The 13315-nt window shown below is 50.6% G+C and overlaps 1 protein-coding gene across 4 annotated transcripts in view; it reads right to left on the bottom strand.

Moving 5' to 3' along the window:
- The window catches only part of VAC14 (VAC14 component of PIKFYVE complex), a 79458-nt gene that overhangs the window by 29629 nt on the left and 36514 nt on the right, over positions 1–13315 (bottom strand). For all 4 annotated transcript variants that reach the window (XM_042027345.1, XM_042027344.1, XM_042027343.1 and 1 more), the window contains 3 exons: positions 11299–11443; positions 10943–11008; positions 1576–1729 (listed from right to left, as the gene is read on the bottom strand). In XM_042027345.1, coding sequence (XP_041883279.1) covers positions 1576–1729; positions 10943–11008; positions 11299–11443 — 365 coding nt within the window. The remainder of the gene's footprint in view (positions 1–1575; positions 1730–10942; positions 11009–11298; positions 11444–13315) is intronic.

The following is a 13315-nucleotide window of genomic DNA, read 5'->3' as shown; positions in this document are numbered from 1 at the left end:
GCCTTGGGTGGTCAAAGCCAGACAGGGCTGGGGCCATGATAAATGTCCAAACCCAATGAACCAGCTCCTTTTTCCCTCCCCAAAAACATCTGCCTTTGGTTAAAAGCCAATGACCCTGCAAAGCTCAGCCCCAAATAAATTCTTAAGGAACATATTTCTGGTGCATTATAGGGAAGAGGAAAATAGGTGAGGAAGCCAGAGCCCATTAGGACCTGTGTGGGGGCAAGTTGTCCCACCCTGGGGCAACGGGAGCTCCAGCTCCAGCAGATCTACTCCAGGAAGGGAGAGCCACACTCTTTTTAAAGGTTACACTTAAGGAAGTGAAGCCAGGTTGCTCTTCCAGATAGCTAACAGGGGCCACGGCAGTCGTTAGGATCCATGCCATCCAGCCTGCTATTTTTAGATCATCCAGAAGGAAGGAAACCTCAGACAACCATCAGTGTGAGCTGAACTGCAGCTCCTCAGCTGCTTGGCCAGCGCTGCAGGAGCCGCTCCACCCAGGCAGTCTCACTTCTGACAGTGGGAGGATGGATGAGACTTGCAGAGGGCTTGGGGAGGTCACCAGCTCTGCAGCCCTCACCTCTCCATTGCAGAGATAAAGCTGCCAGCAGGAAACAGGTAGATCCACAAAAAATATCTGACCCTGAACAGCCCAAGACTTGAGCTGGTTGCTGGCGCAGACGTTTATAAGACCAGGGAGGGGTGAGTGATCCAGGACCTTTGGAGAAAACAAAGCCTGGGGATGGGAAAGCAAAGCCTCCCTCTCTGGTGGTGATTTTGCAAGGCCCTGTGGCTGCATCCTGTGCAGGGAGAGGCAGACTTGGCTCAGTGCTCGGGTTGCAATCCAAAGCTCACATGAAACGTGCTTTTGGCTGGGATGACCTGGCCTGGGGAGTACAGCTGGGAGGCCCTTAAATAGCAGCAGTGGAGGAGAAGGAGCAGCCAAGCAACTGTAAAGGATGAACCACAGACAAGGGAAGGTGGAAAAAATTTCCCCATGTGCTGGGATAATTAATGAAAGGTTGGTTTTCTTTTTTTTATCTCTCAAGTCTCCAGAAAATAGGATCGCCCCTCTTCATCTCTCTCCTGAGGTTTTGCCAGACACTCAGAGCAACATAGCAGTTCATAGCCAATGTGGGCAGCCTGGCACAGGAATCCCTCTGCAGATCTGGGGATGTTTTGGAGAGCTGGGATTGCAGCCAGCATCCCATCCTGCACTGATTCTAGGCCTCTGAGGGCTTTTACAAGGAGAAAAGAGGCTGGAACCCAAGGTCCCATAAAAAATAGGACAATAATGACATCCCTCCACACTGTCCTCTGGAGCATCCTGCTGCTAAACGAAGCCCCAAATCCCCAAAACACAAACTAGGGGAAAGAGCAGTAAAAATAAAAGAAGCGCCCTGGTCTGCGGCATGGCAGACTCGATCCCCAAACTATGCTGGGTGGGGATGAAGACGTTGATTTATTACTGTAAAAGAAGCTTCTTCTTTGCCTGAGCAAACCTGACTCGTGCCATGGAACATGGAGAGAGCCCAGGAGTGGGGAGGCATGGAGCTGTGGCACAGGGGCACTCACTGGAGGAGCTCAGCTGGCCAGCCCTGGCTGGGACATGGAGCTCCGCTGGGCCAGGTCGCGCATCGGAGCCATCGGAGGGACCGTGACCCTCCTCTGTCTGTCCTGCTGGGGAAGAAGCGATCTCAGCCAGCAATTCCAGGTCCTTCAGGATAACCTGCGGAGACAGGGATGGTGCAGGGTGAGCACACACAGGGGCAGATGGCTCGGTGAGCTTTTCTTTCCAAATCCACATACAGAGAGGGTTGAGGTGCGAAGCAAATACCAAATCCCAGCACACTGAGAAAGGTGTAAGTAAAAGAGGGCTACCTACAAAACTCCAAGTGGAAATTACACAACCAGGAATAGGGCTTGCTTTCTTCTTGTTCCACTTTGGGGAGGTCTGGGTTTTGCTTCCCCTTCATAACCACAGATTTGGGACAATACCAGCAAGAGCACAGGGATGTTCTGGGGGTAAACATCAGCCAGCTCCCCTCTACAAGGCAGCATCCCAGGGAAGGCTCAGCTCAGGACGTCAGGGCAGAGCTGCCACTCAGATATCATAGTTTTTTCTTTCCAGAAGTCACCAAATCAGTCTATATATAGCATTTCTGCAGAAGTTATTACCGGGTGGGTTTTTTTCCATCCTCAACCCTTCTCAAGTCTCAGGCTATTTTGGGTCCCCCTTCATTCAAATGTCCTTGGGTCGAGATGTTTCATCAGCCATCCCTGGTGCTCTAAGTGCAGCGGGGCTGTGCAGGGCAAAAAGGCTGCCAAAAAGGGTCGACTGCCACGTCTTTACTCCTCAACATCTGGCAGAGCACATCCCCAACCACCCACTGCCCACCAGCACAGTATCCCAGGCTTTCCCTGTGTTCTCACAAGGCATCTTTCTGAGGAGCTGCAGTTATATAGGAGTTTTAGTTTCTGAGCTAACATAGAAAACCCCTCCCCCTGGAAAAACAAAAAGCCAATTACGATTTTTTTTTTATCATGCTAGAAAACACAGCCCCTGAAAATCAGGAAGAGGAGCTCCTGAGTTTTTCTTTTGCACAGATATCTTAAGCTGAGTGAATCTTTGGGGCTTTTTTTTTTGTAATTAAGGCTGATTTTCAAGCCCCCAGGAGCCACGGAGCAGGCAGTGTGCTGTCCAGGCTGTGTATGGCGTAGAGGCAGTGGTGAGGAAGCAGCCTGCCACGGGGACCACAGGGCTCCAGCATGCTTGGGAAGACCCTCTGCCTATAAACATGATTAAGTCTCAACCCACAGCTCCCAAGGGCAGCTGAAAGGCAGGGAAAAAAAATAAGACAACAACTTCTACTGCTGTCCCTGAAGAATACGGCACCTCCATGATGCTGTCAAGGCTGGGAGCTCATTGCCAGCATGGGAGGACCCTGCCATCATCAGCCTTCATCCTCTTCCAGGGAGAGGCCTCTGTGGTCCTGGCAGAGGGAAGACCTTGGTCCTCCCTCCCTGCCTGGATTTCAAGCATCTGTGGCTCAGACAGAGTGGTGCTGGCTGTGTTTCATTTCAAGTGCAGGACGCCCCTGAGCAGAGCTCAGGATGCCTGGTCTCCTGAAGCCCTGTGTAGATTCTCTAGTGGCTAATCATGTGACTCAGCTGAACTTGCAGCCTTTGAACAGGCACCAACTTGGGACTCAGGCTCTCGCAGTGGGGAAATAACACCCACAAAGGTTTCCAAGTCATGTTGGCTGAAACTGGCAAAGGGACTCAGGGCTTGGCTACTGGGGTTGGCAAGCAGGCAAGAGCCAGGGCTCTCATTCATGTGGTGCATTTTGCCAAACCCAACACAGCCAGGAGCTGAGGCCATATGTGGTTCATGTACAGCATGACCTAGCCACTTGTGACTAGCTCCCTGCTGCCCCGGTGCCCCCACCCAGCCACATCATCCAGCTTAGTCTTCACCAGCAGCTCCCACAGTTTGAGGAAACATGACCAAGCCCCCAGGCTGGGCAAAAATCAACCCTGCTGCCTCTCAAAGCTTTTAAGAGTCATTACTTGAGGTCAGATCCTTAACCCGGAGCCTCATCTCTGAGATGCTGTTGGGATCAGGATGCTCCAGCCAGAGTAGCCAGGGCAGCAGTGACCAGCACCACTGCAAGGTATGCATGGACCTCTTGAGCTTTGCAGAGGTTAAGGGTTATCCCCCCCATGTAGGTTACAGGCAGGAGGTGGAAAAAGCAGCATAGGCTGAATTTTGCAACTAAAAAACATGGAGGAAATAACAAGCAGGAGGGGTCAGCACATGAGCACTGGGAGTAAGAGCAGGCAGCTGCAAAGACATGGGGTTTTCCAGCCATGGGAAAGAGGCAGGAAGCTCCAGCTCCCGCTGCCTCTTCCCCGCATGCTCCGGAGTGGGTTCCCAGCTGGGGACAGAGGAAAGGCAGGAGTGCTTGGTATGCACTGCACATCCCTGTGCTAAGCAAAGCTGGAGCTGGCGGCTGGCTTTGTGCAAGCCAGGAGGCTGTAAGAAAGCAATATCCTGCCATTGCCATGGCAACGACCGGCTGCGCCAGGAGCGAGCTGGTCCCATCCTTCAGGAACCCAGTGGCCGTCAGACCTGACAGCGCTGGAGCACGAGGGCCAGAGCCCTTCTCAGCTGCCAGGCGAAGGTGTGATCCTGACAGCCGGCCTGGAGGATCAACCCCCAAGGGCGTTTTCCCAGTCCCAAGGGGATTTCTGGGAAGGTTTTCCAGTGGTGATGAGACCTAGGAGTGTGCCCTGCTCTGGGCAAATGTGTGCCTGGTTAGTGTAAACAGGAAAAGCAGCAACATGATGGATGGGGAGACCTGTCCAATGTCTCAAGCCATTCCCAGCACAGGGCTGAAGAGCAGCACGTAAGAGGACAAGCTCTGGGTGGCCGGGGAATGAGAAGCAGGTTTTCAGACAGTTATAAATAAGCAGCTATTTCTCCTCTCTGAGAATAGGCAAGATTTCTCCCTGCATTGCCTCCAGAGCATGGATTTTGAGGGCACACACAACTGTCAGCTTCTCCAGATCTAGGTCAGGTTAATTTGCCGCTTGTTCTGGTTGAACGGAGCCGAGACCAGCTCTGCTGGCAGCGGCACGGGGGGAAGGCAGCCCCCGGATGGAGTGTGCCGGACGGGATGCACCTCCCTGTGTGTGCAAAGCAGCGCCTTGGTGCTCCTGGAGGAGGGGGGGCATTTGCCTCTGGTCAGAACACAGGGCTGGCCCCAGCCCATGGCAGAGGAAGGGAAAGCGACCCCAGATGTGCTGCAGACCCCTGGGAGTGAGACTTAGCATCCCACAGCACATAATGACTACCAGAACACCAGAGCAGGCTGCAGCAGCAGCTCCTGGGGCACATGCAGTGGCAAGGATACGGACTAGCTCCTCCTTGCTGGTATTTACAGATAAGCTGGGAAAAAAAATAATAAATTAAAATGCCTTTGTGCAGCAGGGAGATGCTCCTGGGCGGCCTTGGATGTCCTAGTGAACATCTAGCATGCCCTGGGCAATGAAATGGGGCACTCAACATCAGGTTATTCTTGCCAAGGACAAGATGGGAATTCAGCTGAAGCAAGATGCTACCAAGACAGAAAACAAGAACATCAAGGGCAGCAAAGCACTTCTTCAAAGGGGCCCAAGAATCCGTGAGGCTGTGGAAAACCCTATGGCATTTCCAGTATAGGCAAGGCAGGTGGTGAAGAGACCCAGTGGTAATGAGGAAAAGCCAAGGGTGCTGCTGGGTGCTTCCTCCTTCTCCACAACACAAACACAGCCCCTTTTGTTTTATATTTTTCCTCGTTCCAATGCTTTAAGCCATAGCCAGGGAAGGAGGTGAGCATGGGCAGGCAGTCCTGGAGCCAGGAGTGGCCAGGAGTGAGGCTGGCCGAGCCCCAGACACACACAGTGTGAAAAGCAAACTTGTGCCCTCCCTGTCTCCACCAGCTTTAAAGACAGAAAAAGAAAAGAAAACCCACAATTAATCTTCCCACACCAATTTAACCAAACCTCTTTTCAGGTCCCCGACACAGCAACTTTTATCCTCTGATCTTGCCAAGATCTATTTTTTATGCCTTCCCAGGAGAGGATGGGGAACAGAAGGAAGGCAGAAGGCCTGGAGGCTTCTCCTCTCCTCCCCAGGGCAAATCTTGCCAGGTCATGCTGACACATGCTCACAGCACTAGCAAATACAGCTGGCAGTGGGGAATGCACTTGGTAGTAGAGCCACAGCCATCCCAAAACAAGCTGGAACCTGAAAACTCCCTGTCCACTCTCCCGCTTTTGTAAATCCCCAAGCTGTCCCTGCTGCTGGGGGTGTGAGGGCCAGGCCTGCAGCACCCAACACTGCCACAGCTCAGAGCACCTCTTTAAATGTGTTTAATTAGTGCACAGGGAGCTTAACATGCCACCTGATGCCAGTCAGGGCAGGATGCCAAGAAGGTATTTCATAGAATCCCAGAATATGCTGAGTTGGAAGAGACCCACAAGGATCATCGAGCAATGGAATTCTTAAGGTTGAAAAATCCCTCTAAGGTCACTGAGTCCAGCCACTGTGCTCACAACTAAGCCATGTCCAAGTGCCACAAGTGCTATTTCTTCATGTATTGAAGGGCAAGGTCCAGCCAGTGGAATGGGGCTGGAACAGCCCTGGAGTATCCCTACAGGCCATGCTGTGGGAGACTGGATGACTGCAAACCCTTCAAATTCAACACCCACAGTCCCAGAGCTTATGACGGGCAAAGGGTTTGCTTTTATTTGCTGTCTCCCACCCACCACCTCCCTCTGCACACAGGGAACCAGGCACCCAAAGCCCAACTCACCAAATCCTGCATCCTACATCTCCATCCCACCCTGGACCCTCTCCGAGTCAGCTCCCCAGGACAGAGATTGCCTGCCCTCCATGGCAGACAGGTTTTCTGTGGTTTTAGTCTGCTCCATAACTTCACCCAGGAATGCTACAAGCACCAGCTCAAGCCCAGATTGCCAGTTTACCCCAGTTGTTCAGTGTACGTATAAACTGCATGTGCATGTGTATACATAAATTAGGAAATCATGGTCTGAAACTGGTGCTAAGCCAAGAAGCTCCCTATGGATCCCACTCCCCACAAAGAAACTTCCTATTTCTGCAGGATGCAGTGCACAGATTATTGTTCAACCAGGTAGTCTCGAGTCCTCTGAAAAAGCATCACCCCACTTCTGCTTACAGGCTGCTTCCACCTATGGCAATCCAGGCTAACCGCATTTTCCACCATCCGACTGGAATGATACACGTTTCTCTATACCCCATTTCAGTCCCAAGCTCACCCTCAGTGTAACTTCCCCCTTGAAAACCAGTAGCCTCCTTGCTTCAGTACCCCATAGCTTTGAGTCTCCCTCCAGAGAAGCTTTACCACCAAAAAAAGTTCAGATAAAGCCAGGCATACATACATTACAGTTCTCCTCTTTGCAGTCTTTAGCTTACACCCTCTGCTTTGCATCAGGTCACAGTATTTCGGCTGTGGCAGATGAATGGCCGGGAGCTGGAGGACAATGGCTCTAAACCCAACAGAGCAAAGCTCCAAACCAAGCCATGCTAAGACAGCTATTTGCTTTGGCACAAGCCTTTGTTCAGCTTCATTGTACTGGGATCGGGTGCGATAGGAGAAGTTCGCCAGGATTTAGGGTGACAGCAGAGCTCAGAGCAGGGTAGAGACCTGGCTTTGAAATCCTGCAGTACTGCAGCAGGACATGCAAAGGAAAGAGATGACTGTCAGTATACCACCATGCCAGGGTTTTCTTCTCTTCTAGTTTGATACTGGAAACCCAAGAGGGCAGAACATTTCAGCTTCTTGTGGGAAGTCGGCTTGAGGGTCATGTAGATGTTCAAGTACATCACAAAATCTCAGAATGGTCTGGGTTAGAAGGGACTTCAAAGATCATCTGATTCCAACCTCCCTGCCATGGGCAGGGACACCCTCTGCCTGATAAGGTTGCTCAGAGTCCCATCCAACCTGAACACTTCCACGGATGGGGCAAGCCACAGCTTCTCTGGGCAGCCTGTGCCAGTGTCTCACCATCCCCGCATAGAAGAATTTCTTCCTAGTAACCCATCTACACCTGCCCTCCAAAGTCAGTGGCAGCCCAGGCTCAGTTCATTCCCTCTAGGGAAGGTTACCAACTCTTGAGGAGACTTCTGAAGGAAGTACTTCTGTACTCAAAGCCTTGCCCAGCCACTGCATAAAGAGCAGGTTTTCATGTTAGCAGAGTTGAGGAAGCCAGAGTCTACTCTGCTTCACATCAGACACCAGCTCCACCTCATGCGTCATTCCTGCATGATTCAGACAAAAGTCCCAGCACAACTTCCAACCCCCAACAAGATTGAGGCAAGCAGATAAGCAAACAGGAACACGTTCAGCCCTAAAGAAACCACTCCATTTTGGAGCCGGAAAAAGGAGAACAAAGCAAAGAAAAAAACTGAGTAGTGTCACTGCTTCATGGTTTTCTGAGATGCCCCAGTTCCTGTTGTGCTCACTTGAGCTCAGTGCCTGGATCCACTCAGAATCCAGGGAACTGAAAGGCTACATCCAGAGCTCCCTTTGCACCATGAACTTGCAGGAGGCAATTTGAAGAACCTGTCTTCTTTTCTGCAGTGCCAATCAGCAGTGCCAATCAGCAGTGGTGCCTTTAGCCTGCAGGTGGAAAAGTCCCACCTACTGCTCCCAAACAGCACTTTCTGACTTTTCACCTTCCCTAATATCAGTTTTTCAAACAGGGCAGCAAGACTCATACGGATGAACCGAGCAGACAGTGTAGAAAAACCCACTCTCAGCAGGATCTGGTTACATCTTGTAAGGAAGTTTTCAAGCACATCAAATTTTAAGCAGGGCTTTTATAGATTGCCTTCAAAGCCAGGTCTCAAACACAGGACAGAACATCTCCCTGTCGGGGAAGCACAGGAAGCAGCACGAGGTGACGCAGTGCAGCAGCACAGCATCTGACAGCCAGGAATCCTGGATCCTGACTTGTCTACATATCAAAGGGAACTGCTTGTTTCAGCTTAGCTCCAACTTCTCTGTGCTGCCTTTGTGAATCTTAACTAGGTCTCTTGACCATTTCTTTACTGGCACAGGAGAATTGGGGAGGAAGGGGAATAGGAGAGAAGGCAGAGATGACTCAGGACACTGCAGATGCATCATGAGATGCTGGCCCCTGTTTAGCACAGTGGAGGTGGTGCAACACCCTGTGCTACTTGAATGATAAAAACAGGCATGAGAACTTAAGGGGCATGGATCTCATCCGCTCCATCCAGCATGAGCCTTTCTTTGCTTTGGGCTTGATTATTTATGGCAAGTGCAGAGAGAGACTGAGATCACCTCAGCAAGACAAGACCTTAAAAATAAGGTGCCTGAGCACAGTCTTTCAGTCTGATGCCCGGACTAGCACTGACCCTCCAAACCCAGACTGTCCTTTGGTGATGAGCTGGTGACAAACAACTGTTCCAGGGCACATCAGCAGAGTGACAGGTAGCCTCCAAACTGTGTACAGGGGCCAGGGAAACGCTAGGCGCTACAGAAGGATGTTCAACCTTGTTGGGAATACAGACGATACCAACACTGCTGTCCAGCAGGTTCCCTTGGGGAGGGCAGCATCACAGGATGAAGACAGCAAAAAAAACCCCTCTGAAGATGTGTGTACACCTTGTGCTACACCACACAACGTGCACAGCCCGATCTGGAAAGAGGCGGGAGATGCCTCCTCATCAGAGCGGATGTTTAGCTCACTTAGGCCCCCAAGCCGACCAGGTGATCCCCAGGCTGTTATCCAGGAGCTTCTGGGGGTCACAGTCTGCTCCAGGACAACATGACTGTGCAAACAAATACTGCACTGGCTAAGCAAGCACCTCCCTTTTCTAACAGGCACTGACATAGCAGGTTAAGTAGCTCAGAGTGTCCTCATCATTCCCAAAAATGTCCTGCTCAAAACCCCCCTACTATTTCAGTCATTTCTATTTCCTCTGCAGAGAGCAGCAAATCTGGTTGACAGCCAGCTGAGTGGTGGTGTTTAATGGACTGACTCGTCTATGGATTTCCTTAAAAAAAAAAAAAAAAAAAAGCCACCTCCAAACATTTAAATAAATAGAAGCCAGGATTAAATAAATCAGCTTAAAATTACTTTTGCGCCATTCCCAGTTATGTCACATGGAGGAAATGCATCACCAGGGTCCTTTCTTCACTGTTTTTTTCAAATATTAATAAGCAGTGTAATTGCAACATGACTCACTGCGATCTCCTGCCAAGCTGGAGAGACTATCTGCAAGATGCAGGCTTTCTAGAGCGTTGCAAAGGCAGATGTGTGCTTGGGGACTCTTTTGGAAAGGTTTGCACTGTAAGCAGCAGGGGATGGAAAATGGCCAGGCAGTTGCTTGCCTTTGCAAGTCATTCCCTCACTTGCTCATTCCCTTCCCTCCTCTCTTAATGACCCCCTCGCACATGGGATTTACTGCAGGATTGGAGTTTGGTGCTCTGAGCATATAAGGCACAGCATAGCATGTGATTTTTATTCCATGAGGAAGGTCTGGACCGAGAAACCAGCCAGGATCATTTGTACTTCCAGGCAAGAGGATCCAGCTGATGGTGGAAGCTCTACCAGTGCCTGGGCCAGCTGTGGGCCATGCTGCTGGCCTCCCACCCAAGCACTAAAATGCCCCAGGGAACAACTTAGAGAGGAATAAGACAACAACACCACCAAAATTGAGATGACTGGAACCAGGGGAGAGGGGTGAAGAAGCAAGACAAGGAAACAGGAAAATGGTGCAGCACTGTGGGAGATGAAGGGCAACAGCAGAGCAAGCTGGCTCAGTTTGCTGTCTGATTATCTTTGCTCACTTCCAAGCTGAGTGGTTCCCAGCCAACCTGATGCCACTGAGCATCTACTGCAGCCCTGCCAGGCAATGCTGCTGCTGCCCTCCAAGCAGTGGGTGCTGCTTAAACGGCTTATGATATAGATTTGGCAGTGCCAGCTTGGACACAATCCCCCTTGCATCTTTACAGAGGTTGTTGCAAGGCACCTGAATTCCCACTCAGCAAGGATCTGACCATGACTCAGCCCCAGGGGTGAAGCCCCATCTGCCTTCCCAGGCAGGCAAAAAGGATTCTTAGGAGCTGGATTTGAAGGGTCAATTCTCAGAGATGGAGAACAAGGTTTATACATCAGAGAACCCCCAAGACAGCAGGATTTTCAGCTGAGCAAGTACCTACAGGCTCTGCATCGGGTCTTCTTCAGTTTGGCCAACAGGGTAAAACCCCTCAGTGCCAACATTGGCCAAGCATCACAAAATACCTCAGTTCCACCAAAAAACCCCAAAACCCCAGTAGATGTGGAAGCAGCAGGCTTCCAGGATTTCTGCAGCAGCTGCAGCACTTACCTCATCCGACTCGTCTGAGAGGGTCCGCAGCAAGATGGGGAAGAGGCTGTCGGTGTGTCGGAACATCTGGAAGCAGAAGGATGGGTGGGCATCAGTCCTACAGGCCAGGTCATACACAGCCACAGGACACCTGCCCCGAGGGAGGCTGCCAAGAGCTTCACCAGCATTTTCCATCTAAGCTGGAGAGCTCTTCTTCCTCAAGCTACAGGGTATCTGGCAGCCAAAGCCTTCTCAGAAAAGGCAGGTAGACACACACTTGCAAAGCTACCAAGACAATTACAATTTGCACTCCTATCAAGGCAATGGAACAAGCTGGGAGCTGACAAACTCAGCTGAATGCTGAGTCCCCAACCTACCTTACGAGGAGTCTTGATGTACAAGTGGTAAAGCCATTTCAGGACTGCAATTCTGGTCATCATCCCAATGGATGTATCACTGAGGTGGTAGTCCAGCACCTGAACTATTCCATCCAGGTTCAGGGTCACCTGGATCCTCTCACAGCTGCATGGAAAGAAGAGAGGCTGCTTCAGTACTGTAAAGTCCAACTCATTCCTCCCATTGTGGGGAAGTCTACAACACTCCAGAGGCTGCATCAAACACCTCAGCTCAAACCCTCACTAGATGAAAGTCACTAGACCAGGTTCCTAGTCCAGCCAGCCCTTGAACATTTCCAGAAATGGGCCATCCACAGCTGCTCTGCAAAACCTCTGCCAGTATCTCACCATGCTGTGAGTAAAGAGTTTCTTCCTAACATCTAATCTAAATCTCTCCTAGTTTAAAACTGTTCCCCCTTGTCCTATCACTACCTACCTATGTAAATAGACACTTTCCTTTTGTATAATGCTTTGGAAGCAACAGAAATCTTTGAGGCTTTAAGGGTTACCACTTTTCCCAAAACAGCTGGTACCTACGCATGAGAAGGCACTACTCTAAATTAAAACAGTAGCATGTCTGTGTGAGAAACTGGTCCATACTGCAGTTGCCAGATTTGGGGTTCAAAGATTAGAGATCCATAAATTCCATTCAGAATCCACCTCAAGGCTGACCCGCTCAAACAGCTTCAGAGAACATTAACCCATGTATTCAAACTCCAATCTGATGAAGGCATCCAGGTTCCACTGATCCCAATGGATTTGGGCTGGCAACTGCAGATGGTGCCCTGTCTGGCAGCGGGTTTGGGATGCAGCTCTCTGCTACAACACTGTCTTGAGACCTTCATCTTGCTTCCCAAAAGATCAGGATAACCCTTCATCATAAACAAGAGACGAAAGGAAACAAGTCCCTTAGTTCGCCAGGACATTGTGCCTGTTAGAAATTGATGGTTGCTGCAGACTCTTAGCTCTTGCTCCTCCAGTTTTTCTCCCAAATAGCTGGGACCTGCATTGGGACAGGTGACCCCAACAGAAGTTGTCATGATACGGCATTTTTATGTTCTGATTGTGATCCTGAAATCTACCTGATGGTTTCCCACTTCCTTGACAGCAAGGATATGGGAAGTACCTGTCACAGGAGACTCATTTAAGGAGAGGTAATGGTTAGAACCAAGATGGTTGGAGAAGACCACCAAGGGGAGGTTGCACTCAAGAGCCATGTCACGCCTCTCATATCCAAGCTACTGAATTATTCAAGGCTGGACCAGGCTCTTGCCGATTTTTCCAGTGTGCACAGAGCTGCCGTGCATCTTGTTTGATAAGAAATCCTAAGGGGCAGATCTCACGGTATAATTTGCAAGTAGAGCTGTGGCTTAATAGGATTTGATCTTCCCCAGGACACACGTTGTAAGGGCGAGACGAGAAGGCTGCAGCCCCTCAGAGCCCTGCGGGGATCTGACTGCTTGATCTGCCTCACGTAACAGATGCTGGAGGCTGCAAATTGCATTTCACTTTGATGTTGAAAACAACAGCCGAGGGCCAAATGCTCAGACACACGGAACTGAGGGGAAGGAGGGACCCAGAGCATGAGGAGTTTGGGAGAGATGTCCAAGGGAGCAGCATCCCCGTCCATTTAAGCCAGCCCGAATGAACACTGCATTTGGTTTTCCTACAAAAGCATCTCCCATGGCAGCTGCACAGCCTGCCATGCTCCCAGGCTTCAGACGGAAGAGGAGAACGAAACCTTGACCCGGTAACACCTCCACACCAAATATACTCATTGTCTGCACAGGATGGGGAAAAAGAAACATCAGGGTAATGCATGTTTTCAGAGGGAAGAGGCCAAAAGGACAGCACAGAGAATTGGTGCCTGAAGCCGGGCAGTTTGGAGGTGGCTTTAATGCTGTCACATCACACCAGCTCCGTGCTGCTGTGAGGTAAGTGGACGGGATGCGAGGTGCCATGGGCTGCCACAGAACTGTTAAGTCTGCTGATGCTGGAC

This window comes from Corvus kubaryi, unplaced genomic scaffold (genome assembly GCF_017639235.1).
Source record: "Corvus kubaryi isolate FWS band 111438036 unplaced genomic scaffold, C.kubaryi_AGA036_p1.0 37300, whole genome shotgun sequence".
Taxonomy (NCBI): Eukaryota; Metazoa; Chordata; class Aves; order Passeriformes; family Corvidae; genus Corvus; species Corvus kubaryi.
Note: the sequence above shows the minus strand (reverse complement) of the source record. Positions and strands in the feature narration are given on the sequence as shown.